Here is a 23,273-nt window from a genome sequence, read left to right on the forward strand (position 1 = left end):
CAGCTATTAAAAACAAGGAATTCCAGAAATTTGTGGACAAATGGATTGGACTAGAAATGATCATAGTGAGTGAGTTAACCCAGAAGCAGAAAGACTCAAATGGTATATACTCACTTATATCTGCATACTATCCCAAGGGACATGTCCCACAAAAGCCTTCATTTACCAGGAAAGTGGGACAGAGGGGAGGACATCCTATTGGGACTCTAGATGAGAGAAGCATGGGAGAATAGCAAAGTAGAAGGATCCAGAGGGTCCTAGAAACCTACAAGTAGAACATTATGATAGGCAGATTTGGGCCCAGGGTTCCCGCTCAAACTATGGCACCAGTCAAAAACAATACAGGCAGTAAACTTTAAACCTCTACCCAGATCTATCCAATGGGCAGAACATTTTTCACAGTTGAGTGGAGAGTGGGGTATGACTTTTACATGTACTCTGGTGCCTCATAATTGACCATGTCCCCTGGAGGGGAGACTTGGTGGCACTCAGAGGAAGGATAGCAGGTTACCAAGAAGAGACTTGATACCCTATGAGCATATACAGGGGGAGGAAATCCCCCTCAGGAATAGTCATAGGGGAGAGGAATAAGGGGAAAATGGGAGGGAGGGAAGAATGGGAGGATACAAGGTATGTGATAACCATTGAACTATAACAAGAATAAATTAATAAAAAACTAAAAAAAGAGAGAAATGGGGCTAAGAACTAAACAGAGAATTCTCAACAGAGGAGTATCAAATGGCTGAGAAACACTTAAAGAAATGCTCAACCTCCTTAGTCATCAGGGAAATGCAAATCAAAACAACTCTGAGATTCCGTCTTACACCCATCAGAATGGCTAAGATCAAAAATTCAAGTGACACCACATGGTGGTGAGGATGTGGAGAAAGAGGAACACACCTTCATTGCTAGTGGGAATGCAAACTAGTACAGCCCCTTTGGAAATCTATCTGGTGCTATCTTAGAAAACTGGGAATAAGGCTTCCTCAAGACCCAGCTAGTCTACTCCTTGGAATATACCCAGAAGATGCTCCACCACACAACAAAGACATATTCGTAACCATGTTCATAACAGCTTTATTTGTAATAGCCAGAACCTGGAAACAACCTAAATGTCCCTCAGTCAAAGAATGGATAAAGAAACTGTGGTACATTTACACTATGGAATACTACTCAGCTACTAAAAACAAGGAATTCCTGAAATTTGTGGACAAATGGATGGAACTAGAAATGATCATAATGAGTGAGTTAACCCAGAAGCAGAAAGACTCACATGGTGTATACTCACTTATATCTGGATACTAGCCCAAGGGATATGTCCCATGAAAGTCTTCACTTACCAGGAAAGTAGGACAGAGAGGAAGACTTCCTATTGGGACTCTAGGTGAGAGAAGCAAGGGAGAATGGGGAAATAGAAGGATCCAGAGGGTCCTAGAAACCTACAAGTAGAACATTATGGAAGGTAGATCTGGGCCCAGGAGTCCTGCTCAAACTATGGCACCAGCCAAGGACAATATGTGCAGTAAACTTCGAACCCCTACCCAGATCTATCCAATGGACAGGACATTCTTCACAGTTGATTGGAGAGTGAGGACTGACTTTCACACGAACTCTGCTGTTCCATAATTGACCATGTCCCCTGGATGGGGAGGCCTGGTGGCACTCAGAGGAAGGACAGCAGGTTACCCAGAAGAGACTTGATACCCTATGAGCATATACAGGGGGAGGAGCCTCCCCTCAGTCACAGTCATAGGGGAGGGGAGTAAGGGGAAAATGAGAGGGAGGGAGGAATGGGAGGATACAAGGGATGGGATAACTATTGAGATGTAATATGAATAAATTAATAAAATATATTTTAAAAAAGAAAAGAGGATATTGAGCATAGGATGTCCACAGCCTCCGAGTAGCTTAAGATGTCCTTGAACTCACCCTGACATCACATCTTAAATACTGGGATTTCAGATGTGTAGTATCTCCTCATTGGGACCAAACCCAGAGCATCTTACATATTAGCCAACCATTCTCACACCTGAGCTACACCTTTAGCCCTAGCATGATTTTTTAAAAGCAACTGGACCATTGATATTTATTTTTTGAGACAGAGTCTCACTATAATATTCCTTGTAAGTTTGGAACACATTATGTAGACCTACGTGGCCTCAAATTCAGAGATTTGTCTGCCTCTGCTTCCTGAGTGCTGGATTAAAAACATGTATCATCAAACCTAGCTGATATTTACTTTTAATTCAAGAGAATTATTTCTGCCTCTATTATCTTGTACATTTTGGAAGACATTTTTTAAAAGTTTATTTGTAATGCTGTTAGGAATAATTTCTAAATAAGCCAGGCCTGGTGACACACACCTACAATTATAGGTCTAAAAGGGGGAACATAAGGTCAAACTGGGTCAAATAACGAACTGTATGCCAGCCTTTAATAAAAAAAAAAATATGATCCTGTCTGAAATACAACAAAAGCCAAAAGATTTAAATTAATGTTAAGGACCTGAAGCTTTGCTATTGTGGAGGACTCAGTGTCTGAGAGAAGTGGGTTCTCAGCACTGCATTGTGCTCTAGCGCCACCACCTGGATGGACTGCAGCCTCTCCAGACGGTCATCCAAGGGAGCATGCATCCTGCTACCTTTAGTGCTACCACTTAGTACAGCGAAGATTTTAAAATCAGTGTTCTTTAAAATAAACCTCAAAACATACTGTTCTGTAGTGTATTGGACAGATGCACAGCAGTGTGGAGTGCGCAGAGATGAACTTTATCTGAAGGCAGGCTTGAGCAGAGGCCAGCCTCATCTACGTAGGGAGCAGAGGCCAGCCTGATCTACATAGTGAATTTGAGGCCAGTCTGATTTATATAGTGAGTTTGAGGCCAGCAAAGGCTACATAATGAGACTTTGTCCCTTCCTCAAAAAAATCCCAAAATAAACAAATGTACTAAATATATTTCTAAAATTTGTATTTAGCCAGGTGTGTTGATACATCCTTTAAATCCCAGCACATTGGAGGCTGTCTTATTTGATGTTCTATTTCTGTGAGGAGGTACCATGATTTTAAAGCAACTCTTGTAAGGGAAAACATGTAGTTGGAGTCTTGCTTGCAGTTTTAGAGGGCTAGTCCAGGCTCATCATGGAAGAAAGCAGACAGGCCCAGCACTGGGGCGGTAGCTGATTGGTGCAGAGGGTGAGAAAGCAGACAGGCACAGCACTGGGCGGTAGCTGATTGGTGCAGAGGGTGAGAAAGCAGACAGGCACAGCACTGGGCGGTAGCTGATTGGTGCACAGGGTGAGAGAGAAGCCTTAAAACCGACCTCAGCAACCCATGTCCTCCAGCAAGCCCACACCTGTTGCAGGACGTTTGATCATACTATGACCCCCAAGCCTGCATTGTTTTCTGGAAAAACCTGCTTCTGGTTGTGGCTCAAGAAGACACCTTTTAACCAAGAGCTTTCTGCCTGGACATGATTGAATGAAGTCAACCTGGTCAAGAGACAGACTGAGCAGTTAGCAGGGAATGAACATAGGGGGGAAAGCAGAGTAAGAGGAAGTCGGGAGGATGGATACGAAAACGCACAGGAAGTAGAAAGGATGCACATTCAGTTTGAGGGTTTTTTTTTTCAGATAGTGTGGAGAAGACGTTTTTCCTGTTGGGGATGTCACTAAAGTACTGGTACTCAAGGATGGTGGAATTAAATCTTTAAATAACAAAATTGAAAATTTTGTTTCTTGAAATTTTCAGTTTCTTTTTCTTTTTCTTTGTTTTTAATTGAGCCCCTGGTTTTTTTTGGTTGCAGTGAAAATGGTATTTGGTGATGTACTTTCTGTAAAATGATCTTTTATTTTGAGACAAGGTCTCATGGAGGGCCAGCTGGCCTGGAACTGTCTGAGTTCCAGTTAGCCTGGAACTCAGAGGTAAGTCTGCCTGTCCTGTGGTGGTGGTCTGCTTGTCTCTGTGGTGGTGGTCTGCTTGTCTCTGTGGTGGTGGTCTGCCTGTCTCTGTGGTGGTGGTCTGCTTGTCTCTGTGGTGGTGGTCTGCCTGTCTCTGTGGTGGTGGTCTGCTTGTCTCTGTGGTGGTGGTCTGCCTGTCTCTGTGGTGGCGGTCAGCCTGTCCTGTGGTGGCGGTCGGCCTGTCCTGTGGTGGTGGTCTGCCTGTCTCTGTAGTGGTGGTCTGCCTGTCTCTGTGGTGGTGGTCTGCCTGTCTCTGTAGTGGTGGTCTGCCTGTCTCTGTGGTGGCAGTCAGCCTGTCCTGTGGTGGTGGTCGACCTGTCTCTGTGGTGGCGGTCAGCCTGTCCTGTGGTGGTGGTCTGCCTGTCCTATGGTGGCAGTCTGCCTGTCCTATGGTGGCAGTCTGCCTGTCCTGTGGTGGCGGTCAGCCTGTCCTGTGGTGGCGGTCAGTCTGTCCTGTGGTGGCAGTCTGCCTGTCTCTGTGGTGGCGGTCAGCCTGTCTCTGTGGTGGGGTCAGCCTGTCCTGTGGTGGCAGTCTGCCTGTCTCTGTGGTGGTGGTCGGCCTGTCCTGTGGTGGTGGTCTGCCTGTCTCTGTGGTGGTGGTCTGCCTGTCTCTGTGGTGGTGGTCAGCCTGTCTTGTGGTGGCTGTCAGCCTGTCCTGTGGTGGTGGTCAGCCTGTCCTGTGGTGGCGGTCAGCCTGTCCCTGTGGTGGTGGAGGTCTGCTTGTCTCTGTGGTGGATTTGAATGAAAATGGACCCAATAGACTCATGTATTTGTATGCTTAGTCACCAACTGACGGACTGTTTAGGGACAATCAGGAGCTATGTATTATTTTTAACAAAATATCAATGGTTCAATTTGCCCCAGGAAGACTCAGGAGCCAGATGCTGGGGTGAAAGCCTCCTAGCTCAAAGAGGCAGATTGGGGTAGGAGACTGAAGCCTCAGTTAAAAGTTTAAAGACAAAAACGCTCAATAACTTTCCCTGGAATGTTCTGCTATGAGCAGAAATGCCTTTCTCCCCCATTGACACAGAGACGAATGAGTTAACAGAAGCCAAAGAAAGCGGTTAAGCATTTCATAACAGCTATACATGTCTGGGCCAAAGTGACTTTGATGATAACTTCCTAGAATTTTTGTTCACCAGATTCAGGCTCAGGGTCCCTGGCAGAGTCAACCTCTGGATCCTGCTGGATCTTAAAGGGAAGAAACAGGAGGTGGGACCACTGGTTGGTGGAGACTGCGGGCAGCAGTGAGCAAGAAAAACAGACCTCTCATGGGACAGCTTCAGTGAGACAGCCCATTTAGTTGGGAAGAAAAAAAAAAGGCTGTTGATATCTTTGTGGTGTAGGGGCTCTTGAGGTGAATGCACATCACTGGTTAGGTCCAGCATGCTGGGAACTCCGTATTCCCATGACGAGGGATTCCAGGTGCTGCCTGACGTGATGTCATAAGGGAAGAAGTTTAACCTGGATGCCAGAGTTTCACTTTCTCAGGAGGGAAGGGGTTGAGGCACGGATCTAAGAGCGCTGGAACACGCAGGCCTAGGGAAGGGGGAGTGACATCCTATTCCTGCCTAGCTCAAGTCGAACATGGCTCCTGCTCCATGCTGGCTCACCTCCGATCCCACTCTGCCATCCCACGTAGGGACACAGTGTTTGTGAAGAGAAGACACACGTAAGAGAAGAAACAGTGTGTGTGTGCAGACAGGACATGTAACGAAAGATAGGGACACAGTGTGTGCAGAGAGAGGACATGTAAGAAAAGACAACACAGCACATGTGTGTGCAGGTAGGACATGTGATAAAGGAGAACGAAGAAGTGTGTATGCAATTAGTACACGTAAGAGAAGAGAGGGATTCAGATAAATACTTCTCCCAGGACAGAAAATGCTACAAATGCCCAGGACAGGCTCTCAAGCCTGTCTCACAGCAACCAAGAAATCACCAGGAGATGATTATCTCAACAAGAATGCAAAAACTAAACACCAGAAGCCTGGACCCCTACAGGTGTTCCTTAATCATCCTTAAAATAGCTGATGAAATTGCCACCTAGCTTCTCTGACACCATATCCAACTCTGTGGTGCTCCAAGCCCCATCAGATGATGCCACCACACTCACTCAAAAAAGGGAGTGAGGATGTTTTGCCTGCTGGCTCCTGCACCTGCTGCTCCTGGGACTGATTCGTCATGTGTTGGTAAGAAAACAGAGGATCAGAATAAGTTTAAGATATCCTGATGAAAGGAAGATTGAACTTGACCCCAAGGAACTTAATGCTCCTAATTAGCAAGAATTCATGGGCTGGAGAGATGGCTCAGCAGTTAAGAGCATGGTCTGCTCTTCCAGAGGTCCTGAGTTCAATTCCTAGCAACCACATGGTGGCTCACAATCATCTATACCCTCTAATGCCCTCTTCTGGGAGGCAGCTGTACATGCAGATAGAGCACTCACATACATAAAATAAATAAATAAAATCTTTAAAAAAAAGAATTCATTTAGAAAGATTTCAATGCCTCCTTTCCTGCAAACTTTCTGTCTCTCCTACCCAGTGTTAAAAGAGATTGCAGTGGAAAAATTTTAAATACACCTACAGTTTTGTACTAAAGGCAGCTGCTGGGAAACCACAGCACATTTGCTGCTGCAGGCTCTGAGAAACAGGCTCTTCAGTTATACCATAAGAGTTTAGGACTAAAAGAAGACTTCATCTTGCGGGGGGAAGAGACAGCTCAGCAATTAAGAGGATGTGTTGCTCTGGTAGGGAACCTAGGCTCAGTTCCCAGCAATCACCGGGTAGTTCACACACATCTGTAATCCCAGCTCCAGGCTTGAACCAGGATACGCATACTGCACACCAGCCCACTCCCTTCTCTCCACTTGAAATCATCCCACCAGTAATGTTCAACATCTAGGCCTAGCACACCCACACTTCCTCTCTGTTGCTCCAACCTGTTCTGTCCATTGCACACTTAGAAATAAAAAAGAAGTCCACATGCACAGATCTCATCATAAAAATACTGCTCATATGAAAGATCAAGCTAGTATCTTCTCTCCAAAATCCACCAATCCTGTAGAAATGTTTCCCAATGAAAATACCTAGGTGAACCCAGGATACAGTGTTTAAACAATCAAAACATCCACCAAAATTTAAAAGAGTCTAAAAAGACACAGAGAAACAGCTCAGTAAAAATAAAGAGAACAAACTTCGACATATAGAAGCTATTTACTACACATCGACCTGAAAGGAGAAAAACTGGAAATCTCACTGAGCACACATAACTTCAGTTATTTTATATTTAACAAGAATGGCAGACACATAATCCAGAGAACAGAAGTCATCTTCAGCGTACAGTACTGGGAAATTGGATGTTCACGCACAAAAGATTGACTATACATTACCTACCATCTTGCACAAAAACTAACTCCAAATGATCAAAATCTGACACATGAAACACTGAAAATGCTAAGGAAAAACATAGGCAGTTCCATACATACTACAGGTGTAAAAAACAACTTCCCGAGTAAAACTCTATTTTCCCAATAAGTAAGGCCAACAATTGACAAGCAGGACTTAATAAATCTTAAGAACATCTACATACCTAAAGATATAATTAACTGGATGAAGAGGAAGCTCACAGAATGGGACAAAATTTTTGTCAGCTGTACATCTGCTATAGCAGTAATACAGAATACATACATACACACACACACACACACACACAGAGACAGATTGAAAAACAAACAGTTCTGTTTTTTTAAAAGAGCCATTTAAAAAAAAATGGGTCTGGAATCTAATCAGAATTTTCCGAAGAAGAAAAATATGGGTAAGAAAATCTATAAAAAATGTTCATTGTCCATTAGAAATATTTTCCCCTCTCCCTGAAGGTATAAGTGACAGTTTAGTTGTTAACCATTACACTAGTGGCAAGGTTTACATTAATTAATTAAATCACTCATTCATATATTCATTTTTAAAGAATATAACAGTATAAAATATAATAAGGACAAGACAAGCCAGGAGAAGGAAATGAGCCTTAGAGAAGACAATAAAGACCCACTTGTTGCCACACTCAGGAATCTCTTACAAATACTCAGCCGGAAGCCATTAGGTCAGAGGACCTGGTGCAGACCGGAGCAGGCCCTTGCATGCTGTGCCAGTCTCTGTGGGTTCATGCGGGAGTTGCTTCTTCGTTGATTTACAGGGTCTTGTCTCCTGGTTTCCTCCCTTCCCTCTGGCTGTTACACTCTTTCTGCTGCCTTTTTCCAGGGGTTCCCTGAGCTCTGAGGGAAAGCGTCTGATGGAGACTTCCATTTAGAGTTTTGTGTTCCAAGGACTCTCCACACAGTGTCTGGTTGTGGCCTCTGCATCTGTTCCCATCTGCTGCAGGCAGAAGCATCCCTGATGATTGAAAACAATAAAAAAAAAAAAACAACAACAAATACAGATCCATGAACAAACACAGCAAACTGTCTATCATTAGGAATCATTTTACTGATACTATTTTTTAAAAGCAGTAGTGTTAGGTTTGTCCTAGGTCTTGGGGTTATGTAGTCTCTGGTTCTTGGCCAGCCAAGCGGTGTCAAGTATACGTTGTAGGCTTTGGATTTTTAAAACCTACTTTATCTGGGGTTCCTTAATGCTTCCATCTCTCTTCCGACCCACTGACCCCAGGCAGGAGAGAAAGCGGCTAGTAGGGACCACATAACGTAGACCTTTATAGAATCAGCTATTTAGGGCAATTCCACTCTTTATTGTCAGGACTCCAGCAGTCGAACTAAATAATAACAAGCAGTAATAACAAACAGCAAACAGAGGCAGCAACAGTTGGAGGAATCGGCAGAGTCTTGAGATGACTCCCCACCCCACCCCTCCCCCATACACTCTTATTTATGCACTCTCAGAGTCCTCACAAGGATGTGTTCTAGCTGGCAGGGACCACGCCCCCCAAACATGAGGCAGTTCCCAGCTGACAGAGATCACGTGTCCTCTCACAAAGTTGTTATCAGCTATGGGTGAGCTAAAGGAAATTTCACATCCCCATACTTGGGATGTGAACATGTTTACATAACATACCCAAAACTTCTGCTACATGCCCCTCTTTCTGTTTGAGAACCAATGGCTTTTTTCTCTAACATTAATAAAACTATATACAATAAGAACGATGAGACTTATCAGGTAAGAATTACATTCACAATGTCCTGTCCACCTGCATATGGCAGTCTTAAAGTATTCCACTATCTCCTCCTTTCCTAGAATCCAAGGTTCTGTATCTAAATCACTTCCTTATAACTTATTTTACAACCTAAAAAATGTGTGATTACACAATCATCCATTTCAGAACTTAAAGCAGTTGCCCATTGAAGCCCTGGGTATGTATTAATGGTATGGTGTACATACCTTTGTTTTCCAAATTCTGGAAAATGAAGCACACCCATCTGCCAGATTTCCTTTCTTTATCTACTTTTAGGGTCGCTTCCAGCAGGTAATGGAGTTTGGTCATACAGAGAACACAGGACATTTTGCTTTATTTCTTTGGTTTGTTGCCAAGGGATAGAGAATTTTTCTTTAAACCTTTACTAACAGGATGTTTCATGAAATTTGAGGCTTCTAACATTTCCTATGAATAATTGGTCAATATTCTCATTTCTTTGTCCCAGTGGACCTGGCAAACCCACGAGACCAAATGTGAGTGTTTCTACTTCTGATGGCCTGTTGCCATTGCATAAATAATAAAGCTAGTTCTGAGTTATCAGGAGTAAGTTCAGTGGTTTCTATATGTGCAATTAATCTTTCTGCATATTGACAGTCAATGATTATATTAAGAGATACTATAAGGATTTTCATATAGTTCTGATCTTTGATCTCAGGTGTATGAGCTTTTGTTAACTTTCTGACTTTGACTTACAACCTGCCACTCGCGTCTTGTTTGCATCAGTACAGAATGTTCGTGTGTTTAGAATTAGTGTTCCTTTTACAGTACATGGAAGAATCCAATTACTTCTCTTTACAAGGTGTATATATGTTTTCCAGGTATTTGTTATTAATTTCTCCCAAGTAGTTACTACAAACTCTTTGCCAACCTTCATTTATTACTCACAGTGACATGATCTCACCAACAGTAAGAGGCACTACAATTTTAGCTGCATTTGTTCCTGACAACTGACATAGTCTTATTTTACCTTTTGCAATTCAGAAATCTTTTCTATGTATGCCTTCAATTTTTTACATTGTTTATGTGCTAAGAAAATCCATTCCATAATACCATCTTCCCTGTCCATAGTGATCCCAGTAGGGGAATGAGCTGAAGGCAAAGTAACCAAAATATAACACATTCAGGATCAATTTGATCCACACATGAATATTGCAGTCTTTCTTGTACCAGAGTTAAATCTCTTTCTACTTCAGCTGTAAGACATTTTGGACTGCTTAAATCGGAATCTCCTTGTGATGTTTGAGCAAATTACTTAATTCATAAGTATGCAATTCAATTGTAGGCCTCAGCCAGTTAACATCTCCCATTAGTTTTTGAAAATCATTAAGTTTGCAAGTGGTCTCTAGGGATCTGTACCTTTTGTGGTCAAAATTTGTTGGCTTATTTTATAACCTGAATAGCTAATTGAATCTCCTCCTTGTACTTTTCCTGGAGCAGTCTGTAACTCCCAGCATGGAAGAATTATTTGTGTTCCCTTTAACATTTTCTCTAAAGTATGTGTCAGAATCAGCCAACAAAAGATCATCCATATAATGGTAAATGAAAGATTGATAAAATTGCCTAAAAATTATTTCTAGCAGTTGTGACAACAAATATTAACATAAAGTTGTACTATTTAACATTCCCTGTGGAAGTACTTTTCAGTGGTATCTCTTTATTGAACCACTGTTGTTCAGAGTAAGTACTAAGAAAGCAAACCTTTAGCTATCCTGGTCATGAAAGGGTACTGTGAAAAAAGCAACCTCTTAAGTCAATTATTACTATAGGCCATGGCCTAGGTAACAAAGATGATAAAGGAATTCCAAGCTGTGAGGGACTCTATTCACTGCTCTTAAATCCATTTTCCTGGTATTTCAGCAGTGGTCCTTCTTATAAATTTGGGAGCTCAATCCCTGTGGTGCCCTGTGTTTGGACAATAGGCCCAGCTTATGATTGTTGTGGGTTACAAATCATACGTTCCCCAGGAGCTTCCATCATTTCACCCCTAATCTCATCATTGTCACTGGGATTGCAGTAATATTAATCTGAGCATCCTATTGTTGTAAAAGATCCCTTCCCCATAAATTTATGGGTGTGTGAGCCACACAGGGTCTCAGCTTCCCTGTTTGTCCTTCTGGTACCATACACTTAATCCATAATACACTTTGCCTTATTTGAGATAATCTAGCAATCCCTATAAAGTGTGTATAAAGCCTCTGAAGTGGCCATGCTGGATTACAAGAATTTTGGGAACGTATACTGATGCCAGTTTCTGTATTTAACCAAACTTCTACTTCAAAATATTAATTAGGGTCTCGGGTCGTTAATCACTGTTTGTCAGAACTTAAGTTTTCCTGTATTCCTAAATGCCCCTGCTTTTCCTACTGGAGGAGCTTTGTCCTTGATGTAAGGAAACAGTAACCGCTGAACAATTCTATCTCCTGAGCTAATTTGCATCTCCTCTTTTACATATGCCATAGTTTTAATTTTTTTCCCTTTCAATCCCAGTCTATAATACCTGGATGCACAATAAATCCTTAAGACGTTAATCCACTTCTTCCCTTCCACAGATTATTCCTGCTGTCCTTGAGAGTAAAGGACCATAAACACTAATGGTCATTTTATAACATTCAACTTTTGGAGATAGTGTAGGAAGTTTGTCTGTGGCCAGATATCCAAAGCTGCACTGCCTTCAGTAGGATGCATAAAATCAACATTTAGTTTGCATTTTCCTGCCTGCTTGTTAACTCCTGGCTAACTGTAGGAAAATGCCTCGTAATTTTTGCTGTAGGGCCTCAAACTGACAGGCTCCTCCACTCACTTTCTGAGGACAAAAGATTACGTTGTAAGCCCCTCCTGGACCTGCAGTCCCTAGGTCAATGTCTTCCCTTTCCACAGTTGGCTGCACATCCCTGGAAGCCAAGGCATTCCACTGCAGCCTGAAACTCCTTGCTCTCTTCTGTGAATACTGTTTTCTCCAGAGTCAATGCACCTGCTATTTTGAGCCTGAAGCTTTTAATCTTACAATTTCTTGGTAAATGGCCAATTTCACTGCAATTAAAGCCTTTATAGACTTCTTACAGAGCCTGGCTTCAGCTGCACCATCACTGCCACAAGGGTTGAACAGCGTAGAATGCCACAGCTAATTGGTCTTGGCTAAATGGGATGATTGCACTATGACAGCCAGGGACATGCAGCCTGAATGGCAGAATCTCCTTGGGAGCACGGAATTTATGTTTATATAATCCTTGAATTGAGTAACAAAACCATGAGTCCTGAAGGAAGAAGTCGGTAAAGGCAAAGACACAGGTATCAGATCAGCCCAAGGTTTGTAAAGCAGTGAGAGGAGAGGCTACTGGGAAATACATGGCTTCTCTTCTCTGCATCCACATTTGGCCTGAGTGTCTGAGAGAGAAGCAGACTTCCGAGGCAGCTTCCAAGTGGTGCACCTTAAAACAAGCTGGAACCTGCCATTGTAGTGCATGTATCCATGTTTTCGTTTTGATCCCAAGTGTAAACTGCTAAACTCCCTTGGGTGAGGACATGTGGTGTTTGTATGCTGCAAACAGACTCATGAGAGGGTTCCTGAGTGTTGCCAGCAGGAAACTGCCTCATGCTTGGGTGTGATCTTTGTCAGTTGGAAAAGATCCTGGAGGATCAGTCCGAAAAGATAAATAGGAGGCAAAACAAACAAACAAACAAACAAAAAAACAAAAAACAAAAAACAAAAACAAAAAAAAACCCAGAGACATTGTTTCACATACTTTGCATCACTTCATACCTCCTGGCTGTGCATTGCTTTTCTCTGGGACTTTCCTAGGGAGAAATGCTCCAGAGAAACTATTGAAGAGGCTGTTTTTGGTCCCTGCTGTTGCTCCTACTGCTGTTTGTTCCTGATGCTGTGCTTGCTGTTGAAATTCTAACACCAAAGGACTGCGTCTAAAAAGATCTACCTTCACTGTCCCTACTAACTTCCCTTTTCTACTATCTATAGTAGGTGAGTTGCAAGGGAGGTACAGGCATTAAAGAACCCCAAATAAAGTAGGTTTTAAAAAGATCAAAACCTACAGGTGATGCCCCATACTGTGCACCAAAATGTTAGTTGTTTTTATAAAATTGTGTTTGCTTCTGTTTCTCTCTTACCCTGCTATCAAATAATTGAGACTCTTTTATACAATTTTATCCAGCTTCACAGCCCAAGAACTGAGAAGTTATTACTCTGTTCTTAACCCTCTAAGCTAATTTGGTTTCCTCCCAGCATACATCCTGGAGATACTTACACTTTGTAGCTTTCCCTGCTGAACTCTTTCTGTCTTAGTCTCAGACCTCTTGGGTGACTCAATCCCCTACTTCCTCTTCTAACTCCTCTCCTGGCTGGCAGGAAGTCCAACTCTGTTCTCTCCCTTGCTCAGCCATTGTCAATAAGCTACCTTATTGGCATATCAGGGGACAATTGGGAAGCAGTGGCGTGCAGACAACACTGACGCAGGAGAATTGCAGAACGAGGATTGTACCCAGATATGGAGGAGGATACAGAAATCGGCATTTGAATTACACAATAACATTATACCTACACATCAGAAAAATGCAGTCTTCTCCTCCTGGGTACCCATGCCCTACACCCCACAACACCTTCCTTTAAGGGAATTTTACTCCTTCCTCTGCTTGCCATGGCCCATGTTGCTGCCCCACACATTCACCTCTTCTGTGCGACTGGAATGGAAATTCCTGCGCACAGACTCCTCTTCTTCGCGCAGCTTTGTGACCTGTCCTTCTCCCTCCCTCACTGCTCTTCTCTCTTGACATGACCCACTTGACCCACTCTTTCTTTTGTCCCCTCCTCTTCATGTCCATTTTTAACTCCTTAGCAGAACCTATGCAAGCACCTCTTTGAATCTTGTCATCAGTTGTGTTGATGGAAATGAGGAACAAGCTCAAGGAGGCCTGTGGGAAATGTAGTTCTCTCCAGTGAACTGCAGAGGTCGGATGGCTGGATGGCTGTCTCTCTGTGATTCCCCTGAGCCTGATCTGCCCTCGAGCACCAGCAGTCTCAGGAAGAAGAGAAGCTGGGAAGCAGGGCCTAGGGTGGCTGTGAGTATGACAGGTATGAACAGCCTGGGAGACTTTGGGAGGACAGCACGTTTATTGAAATTGGGGCGGGGGGGGGGGGGAGGAGGGGACAGATTTATATAGCTTGAGTTGAGGGGATGGAGGAAATTATGTCAAGGGAATAAGTGCTGGGGGTGGCCCAGGGATATTCCCAGCATATTACTCAGATTAGTACACAGCAGGTCACATGATTACTGAGGAATTTGTTCTCTGGCCAGGAAACAGAAGCAGAGCTGACTGTGTCATGACCTGGCCTGTGTCTCCATGGGGTTGGGTAGGAACTCATCAGAGCAGGGAGTGGTATCACTACAGCAGAGCTCTGTGAGAGATGCCCAGGGTACGGGCAATGCTCCACCTTCCCTCACCTGGCTTGGGAACCCACATCTCTTCATAATGAAAGAAGTATGTTTCTGATGCCTCTGTCCAGCCAGTAGTGTACTGGTAACAGTAACCTAGAAAATTGGGGAGCTAATCATTCACATGATGGAGGAGGTGAGGGGCAGAGAGATGATAGTGTCCTGGTGGATGAAGGTGTCTGACAGGTAACAACAGGTTGTGCACACTGCTTCTGGTCTGGCTCTCTCTGCAGCTGTTATTCCATACCAAGCCAAACACAGACCCATGGTTTAGGAACTGTGGGCCTGGGCCTGATCATCAACCCTTGAAAGAACAAAGGACTGTGTTAGTGACTTTTACCCTGGAGGACTAGTCAAGAGCTGCCCTGTGGTACCGTTGGTCTCCCCAGGATTCCTCTCTTCCTAACCTGTGCTCCCTTTCACCAAGATGTCCTCCCTCTTCCTCCTCCTCTCCATCCCCAGACTCTGGTCACATCCTCTGCTCTCTGCGTCTCGTTTAACATCCTCGGAATCTACAGAAGCAGGATTCAGTGGGAAACCTCCATCTAGGAAAACAGACATCTTAACTTTCATGTCCTATAAATAGGTTCAGCCTGTCAGTGGCAAAGTGATTTTTAAAAAAGATCAAATATGCATGTGAATGTTGGTGGCCATGCCTACTCAGTTTCCTCGGGACTCCATTTCCCACTGTTTCTTATCCTTTACCTGTATGCTGTGTGTCTTCTCCTTGGAGTGGGGAGGCAGCAACACAACCTGCTAAACAGGTGACTAATCTGCCTCTTCACCCTCTTCCATCGCCTCCTGTTGTTTCTGTTTGAGCCTATGTGTGGCTCCTGAGAGTGGTCCTCAGCGGATGGTAACTCAAGGATTATGTCCGTGACTACTTTATAGTCATAGTTTCCATGCTGGGGAGGTTCAGTAGAGAAGATAATATTACACGATGTCTCACTGACAGTTTCATCTACATCTAGTTGTTTGCAGATGCTCTTATTGAAATCAGTATCATCCTGTGGTCCAGGGTTCTCTTCAATGTTGGTGTCCTCCTAGAAAGACAACACATCAAGAACTACGTCAATAATTGTCCTGGTAATGCCTGTTTCTTCATCTCAGCCTCCACATGTGTCCCCTTGTGTGGGCCCTTGTCTGTATGTGGAAGGAGATGCTCTCTCCCAGTAAGCTTTGTGCTCATAGGTGAGCATACTCCTGCTGGCAACAACCCACCAGGCCCCAAATGTGTTAAAAGGCTAGTTCCTTTCAGGGACACTTCCAGTGCACAGACCTTAAACCACACAAAAGGTGTCTCTTTGAAGAAATACATATCAAAGCTGCCCTGCAGACAAGCCCTGGGGGGGGGGGTTCCTGGTCCTGTGTCCTGCAATTCAGTTACCCTTGGTTTAAAAACCCAAGGTGTGGGGGCGCACATAACCCATTTCCTCTTCCTTAGTTCCCTGTTTTTGTCCTTTTATCATTAAGCTTAATGAATTAAAATCTAGCTGTTTGACACTTGACTGTCTTTATTTTAACCTAATGTGATTGGTTACCTGGCCTTTTACAGGGCTCCCTTCCCCCACTGGAAGGGACAGGGAATCCCTTTGTCTCAACCACAGCTAAGCTGGAGGCCACCCTGAGCTCTCTCGAGCTGGGGAATCTGGCCAGAAAGCTCTCTCCCTGCCCAGGAGGCCTTCTTGGTGATCAGTTTTCAGAACAGAGCCTTCCTTAGCTAGACTCCAGAAGGCTGAAGAAAACTCTGTGACCAGCCTCCCCTAGAAAGGAACCTTACATGTGTCACCGAATAATTTAGCATGTCTCCTCAAACTTATTTCTCAGAGTACTCACACTCAGGTGCATTGATATGTAAAAAAGAGGTGAGTTGGACCTAGAAAACCTTACTACTTTTATCACTTACCTCCTGCACTTTATCGCCTTTTGATGATGATGTCATGAACGTGGGCAGATCCAACTCACTCCATCTTCTCTTTAAGGGGAAGGGAGGGAGGACAATACGATGTGCTGGCCTCTTGATTGAGTGGTTCTTTTGAAGATGTGCTATTTGTCCAGGGATGTAATACCTCTTGTTACGGTAGAGTATATCATTTTGTGCCAGGATATCGTTAAAGTGCTTTGTTGTCTCAGTGTTCACGTTTTCCTCTGCCATGTGCTTCAGAGAACACATAATGTCCACCAGGTTGGAGATGGACCACCCCGAACCTGATTGTCTGGAAGCTGGTGGTATGTTTTCATCACTCAGGTCTATCCATGAATATTCATCTGCCATGCTCTCCCTCCTTTTCAGGTGGAGCAATACATCAGTACAACATGCTGCAATTTGAAAAAGAACACACTTAGGAGACAAGGTAATGGCTACCAATCTGTACTTTATGAAAATAAAAAATACTGCGTGTATCCTAATGCAGCATCATGGGGTCAGAGATAAAAAACAAACAAACAAACAAACAACCCCAAAACAGTTATGAGAAAGCATAATAAATATCAGAACTGCAAATAACTGGACACCGAGAGATTGAAACAAAGGTGACCGAAACAAAGAGCTGGTCCTTTGAAAGGATGAACAAACCTGACAAAGCCTTGACATGAGTCACTCAGAGAAAAGACACAAGTTAATGAAACGTGAGACATGGTGGAGACAGGGAACTCTAGGGCAAATTGTACTCCAGAGTGTTGACAATCCTCAGAGAGATTGCTCAGTTCACAAAACAGACATGTTGGGGGATGGGCTGATGTATTTTGGTGCTAATTACAGCTTCCTGTCTCTGTGACCCAACTTTTGCTTAATAAAAAGCCATCCCAGGCTGGAGAGATGGCTCAGAGGTTAAGAGCACTGACTGCTCTTCCAAAGGTCATGAGTTCAATTCCCAGCAATCACATGTTGGCTCACAACCATCTATAATGAGATTTGTATACATTAAAAAAAAAAAAAAGCCATCCCTCCTGGGCAGGGCAGGAGATAAATAGGGCTAGGAGAGAGAGAGAGGAATTCTGGGAAGAAGAAAGGACAGCCAAGAGGAGAGAGACCTGAAGTAAAGAGAGGAAGGCTGCCATAGGTTAGCTGGAGGAGAAGCACACATGGCCGCCGGCGTGGATGGAGAATCCGGCCCAGATGAAGAACACGAACAAGTATTTGGGATTATGGATGGGAGGTAGCTTGATGGAAGTTATTAGAAGCAGATGGCATGGGATTGAGGCAGGGATCCCATGCCCGTCCCACTATGGGAGGTAGTTAAGAGGATTGATATCTGCCCTGTGCCAGGTTAACTAAGGCTATTTAAAAATATAACAAGTGTCTGTGTCTTAATTGATTGCTACCTGGGCCTATAGATAATACTTATAATACATGTAAATTTAAAAACAATACAGACACCAACATTGATACAAGAGTTTCCCATACATGCACCACCTGTTGTTTCCTGGTTGCTACCTCCTGACTGTGATGATACTTTCAGGATCTTATGACCATGTGAAGAGATCAATATAAATACAAGATGGAGAGAGGAATACACTCTCCCCCAACAAGGACAGCCCAGCACCAACGGAACACAAAGTGGGTCTTACCTACTTGCTACAAAGTAGAAAGGAGATCAATGATTCTCAAGCTACATCTCCAAAGAAACAAGGAAAGATCATTCCAACCTTAGTCTACAAACTCAGTATTACCCTAATACCAAAAACAACACTGCCCCCCCAACGCACACACACACACACACACACACACACACACACACAGGCACACACACACACAGGTACACACACAGGCACACACACACATAGGCACATACACACAGGAACACACACACAGGCACACACACACAGGTACACACACAGGCACACACACACAGGCACACATAGAGGCACACACACAGGCACACACACACAGGCACACACACAGGCACACACACACAGGCATGCACACATACACACACAGGCACATACACAGGCACACACACACAGGTACACACAGGCACACACACACAGGCACATACACACAGGCACACACACACACACAGGCACGCACACACACACAGGCACACATGCCTGCGCACGCGCACACACTCGGCATGCACACACACACAGGCACACACACACACACAGGCACATACACACAGGTACACACACAGGCACACACACACAGGCACACATAGAGGCACACACACAGGCACACACACACAGGCACACACACACAGGCACACACACAGGCACACACGCCTGCGCACATACTCGGCATGCACACACACACAGGCACACACACAGGCACACACACAGGCACACACACACAGGCACACACACACACAGGGACACACACACACACACACACACACACACACACACACACTGTATAAGTTAATATCCTTGATGACTACATGTACATCTGAAATAAGAATCCTTGGTTGAGTACATACTGTCCAACAACACATGACAGAGATACTTCACGTTCATGTGTGTTCAGCATGGAACACTAGGATACATCCACACACAGACTAATCAACAACCAGCGGATGAGCAGGTCAAGACAAGACGTCATGCTAAGCCAAACTTTAATGTAACAGCCAAAAACCAATCCTGTCAGGTTTGGAAACGCACACGGACACAGGGCCGGTTGTACGGCACATGCTGGTTCCAGAGATATACTGAACCTAACCTGAGCCATGAGTAGGTGGGATCTTAGCCAAAAGGGGAGAACTGCAGGCACATGCCAGGGTCTGCAGCAATTTAACACAGCAGTGAAAAATGACCCAAGTTCACAACATGCATGGGTAAAATTGTCACAGGGAAATTTCTTACTTTACACGGTTACGGTTTCTACCCCCCTCCCCAATGAAACCAGAGCACAACATGGCAAAGCAAAATTATCGAAAGAGTACCATTAAAAAAATGTACACACAAACAGAAATCAATGCCTCAAACAAAAGCAGGGTGCTCATGAATCAAAAGGAAGCATGAAACCCACAGCAACAGAGAGGAAAACTCCCAGTCTGAGTGCCCAGGAAAGCCCCAGGGCATCAGGACCAGTGCTAGAGTCCATCAGCTTTCCATCCAGCAAGAGTTTCCCTGCAGCATCAGGACAAAGCCCAGCACACTGCAATGCCTCCTGTGAACAGACTCCATCCTTTCTCACAAATAGTGTCCTGCAAGGGATGGACCAGAAACATCAGGAAATAACCCAAAGTTGTTTGTCTATCTATCCCCAGGGACAGCATTATTATCATGGCAGTGAACAAATCCTCAACAAGATGCCACCTAAGGGACAAAAGTCACCCTTCCCCCAGGCTCTAGAGGAGAGGGAAGGCATGGCAGCTGGAGGAGCAGGTGACTTGGGAAGATGGGTCTGAAGCAGCTGGTGACATGGCTTTGGCAGGTCCTGTGTCCAGTCACCCAACTCCTCCTGCTGCTTCCAGAGCACTGGGGTTTTATGACCTCCCCAACCAATCAGCACTGCCTGCTAGAGACCCAGCGTTCAGACACGTGAGAAGGTGATGGCCTTCCCAGCAAGCACGAGGAAGACATTTTGGCTTTAAAAAGAGGAAGCCCCTTTCACATGAACTCTGGTGCCTCATATTTGACCACATCCCCTGGATGGGGAGACCTGGTGGCACTCAGAGGAAGGATAGCAGGCTACCAAGAAGAGACTTGATACCCTATGAGCAAAGTCATAGGGGAGGGGAGTAAGGGAAAAATGGGAGGGAGGGAGGAATGGGAGGATACAAGGAATGGGATAACCATTGACATGTAATATGAATAAATTAATAAAATAAAAAAAGAAAAAAAAGAGGAAGCCCCATGGGGAGGGGGCAGGGGAAGGACAGACTCAGGAACTCTATTCTGACCTGGATTATGAGCCTAGGCCTGTTTGAGAGTGGACCTTCAGGCTGCTTCAGGGGCCTTTTCACTAGCACCATAATTTCTAAAATCTCCCTACCACAGACATCATTACTACTAGACTCATGATATTCAATTCCTTTATCTTAAACTTTTATGGATGAACATCTAAAGGATGGAAGCTCTCATTAGATACTTCAATACTGTGGGCTCCACCTTGTGGCCACGACATGGGTTTTTTTGTTTGTTTGTTTTTTGAGGTGGGTGGGGGGAGATGACATGTCAAGTCTACAAGATAGTTAACAGTATAGGGGAACTTGTAAGCTCATCAAAGCTTGGGAGTGTAAACATTAAGAGATGTTCAAAGTGCATACTGTAGTGAAATCCCTTATTTTCTACACCTCTTTCATACTAGCAGAGCATTTAAAGAAAAAAAAAACTAATTTCAAAATGTCAAAGTATCATGCTAATTTGAGAATAAAACTAACAGTGCTAGAAAGCAAGAAACTAAAGTGAAAGCACAAATCAATCCAAACACCACTGAAGAGATATTGATCAAAGGAACCAAACAGGAAACAAACTGAAACCCTTGAGGTAAAATCAGAATAACTAGCCAAGTGATCAATAATATCAAAGTCTACGTGACCCAATGTCTGAGCCTAGACACTCTACAGCCAACCAAGCAACAGCTTCTCTGCAGTGTGAGGACAACACCCAGAACCAGCCAGTGCCCTCAATGGGTGGGGTCTGCAGGTCCTCACAAAGGCTCCAGTGAGGTCACTGCAAGAAAGGAGCCAATCATACTATTCACAATCTAAAGAGCTGTTTGAATTTTGTAACTCACAGCACTGTGTTACTTTTCTGATGGCCATGCCCAAGTCTCTGAGAAAAGGCAACATACAATAGAGGTTTTATATAGACTCCAGCTCTCAATGGACAGGGAAGGCGTGGCTGCAGAGTTGGGAAAATGGGTCTGAAGCAGCTGCTTCCACGGCTTTTCCAGGTCTCGTTGCTTCTATCAATCCAGTTTCTCGTTCTGGGTTCCACTGCCCTGGTGTTTCATGACATCCCCAAACAGCATCCCCTCCAGAGAGCAGGAGTTCAGAGATGAGGTGGTATGAGACCTCTGTCACTGAGACTTAAGGAGGACATTTGACCATAATGAAGGGAGAAGTGACACCAAGAATGGACTCAGTAAGCTTTGTGCTGACCTGGGTGGGAGACATGGCTTTTCACTAGTTAGAGAGTGAACACATCGGCGCCTGCAGTGTCCTTTCCAGTCAGACCCTCAGAATCTCTGATGACTCTCACTACTGCAGACCCCTCAATCGCTAGGTCATGATGCTCAGTCCTTTTCTCTTAAACTAGGAGTCATAGGGCTAGAAGCCTGTCCCTAACACTGTGATTCCCTGAGGAAATGTGCTGTCCCTCAAGATCCCACAGGACATGTTTTGTCTCATGAGTTTTAGGTTGGCAGGGGAAGACTCCTACTATGATAAGAGAAATTAAAAACACAGGTAAACGTCATGGGAAGTAACAGAGCTGGTGGGTAGTTTGCAAGTGCGTGGCATAGTCACACTCCTTATTTTTTACATCTAATATATACATGCTAACAAGGGTTTTAAGGCATAGAAATAAACCAATGTACAAAATGTCAAATATAAATAAATAGATAATAAAAAACAAATGATTTTTAAAAAATCCTGAAGCAACGGCACAAACTGCACCCAAAACTATAAACACAAAAGCAAAATCCAGGCCTCAAATACCAAGCCACGAGCAAGCAAACTCACTATGTTCAGGTCAGTGGGAGATCACAGATGTTCAATTTAAAAGACAGAAAATAAAAATCAAAACTCTAAGATCCAATTCTGAGTCCAACTGGTCTTAGGTGACAAACAGCCAGCTCTACTACAGTAGAATGACAAGGCCCAGGCTCGGCCGCTGCCTTATACGGCTGGAGACTATCATATTCCTCACAATGGCTCCTTGTGAGGTCACAGGAACAGTGGACCAATCACAGCCGGCCCAAACCCATTACCATTCTTTAGGTTTCCTCATGGCTCTTCACAAGTCTATGCCACATTACAACTGCTAAACAGCAGAGGTGGTTTTGCCTCAGGCTTTCAGAGCATCGGTCACGGCAGGTTGGAGGGCTTAGTTGCTGGCACTGGCAACAGAATGTGAGGCAAATGGTTTCAATGTATGAACAATCCTAAGGGTGGTCCACTGCCTCCCTCCAGGCCACATGTGCAAGGGTTCCCTAACTACACAAACAGGGCTGCCTAAGGGGACCAAGGGCTTAAACACATGAAACAGCACAGGACATTTCATATTCAATCTATGACAAACACCTTTTCTTTTTTTTTAATGAGAACTTTGCCCTTTATTTTTTTTAATTATTTAAAAATTTTTACATATGCATTTAGATTATTATACCTATATAAAATAAGCTACATACAGCAGAAAGAACCACAGAACATTCAGGAATTACATTCATGTTATATTTCATAGTGTTTTGGCTGTTTGTATTTGGCAACCTTGAAGAAAACATTTTCCTATCTCACTGAGTCTTAAAATTCTGGATGTAACTCTATCATATTTTATCTCTTTCAACTTAAAACATCAATCTAGACCTAAAGACATCTTAATCCCTAAACAACTGGGCTTAACTGTGAAACTCAACTATTTGGCCTTCAACCCCATCAGAGAATTGAGTAAAATTAGTTACCTGAGTAAACAAGAAGTGTGGGTTAGCAACTTCCAAATTTAATAATAATAAAAAAAATAGCAGAGACAGTTTGCTGCCTGAACAGTCACTCATAGCTTTCTAAAA

At 43.9% G+C, this 23,273-nt stretch overlaps 1 protein-coding gene across 1 annotated transcript; it reads right to left on the bottom strand.

The window, feature by feature from the left end:
* Positions 1-7,738: 7,738 nt before the first annotated feature.
* LOC311608791 (uncharacterized protein) lies at positions 7,739-22,386 on the bottom strand. Its single transcript, XM_084801426.1, has 4 exons — positions 22,231-22,386; positions 16,512-16,924; positions 15,311-15,648; positions 7,739-8,347 (listed from the first exon to the last, which is right to left on the bottom strand). The coding sequence occupies exons 2-4, from the start codon at positions 16,878-16,880 to the stop codon at positions 8,188-8,190; spliced, it is 867 nt and encodes a 288-aa protein (XP_084657552.1). The 5' UTR covers positions 16,881-16,924; positions 22,231-22,386; the 3' UTR covers positions 7,739-8,187.
* Positions 22,387-23,273: the final 887 nt, after the last annotated feature.

The sequence above is a fragment of the Acomys minous genome (genome assembly GCF_964271855.1).
Source record: "Acomys minous genome assembly, chromosome: 11".
NCBI classification, from domain to species: domain Eukaryota; kingdom Metazoa; phylum Chordata; class Mammalia; order Rodentia; family Muridae; genus Acomys; species Acomys minous.

Bases quoted from the DNA above. Each gene is read 5' to 3' on its own strand.
- LOC311608791 (XM_084801426.1), bottom strand. From the start codon at position 16,880: ATGGCAGATGAATATTCATGGATAGACCTGAGTGATGAAAACATACCA. The intron at 15,649-16,511 runs GTAAGTGATAAA...TTGTCTTTCTAG, and splicing joins AAGGCGATAAAGTGCAGGAG to GAGGACACCAACATTGAAGA. The intron at 8,348-15,310 runs GTAAAGGATAAG...TTCAATCATCAG, and splicing joins AGAAGACACACAGCATACAG to GGATGCTTCTGCCTGCAGCA.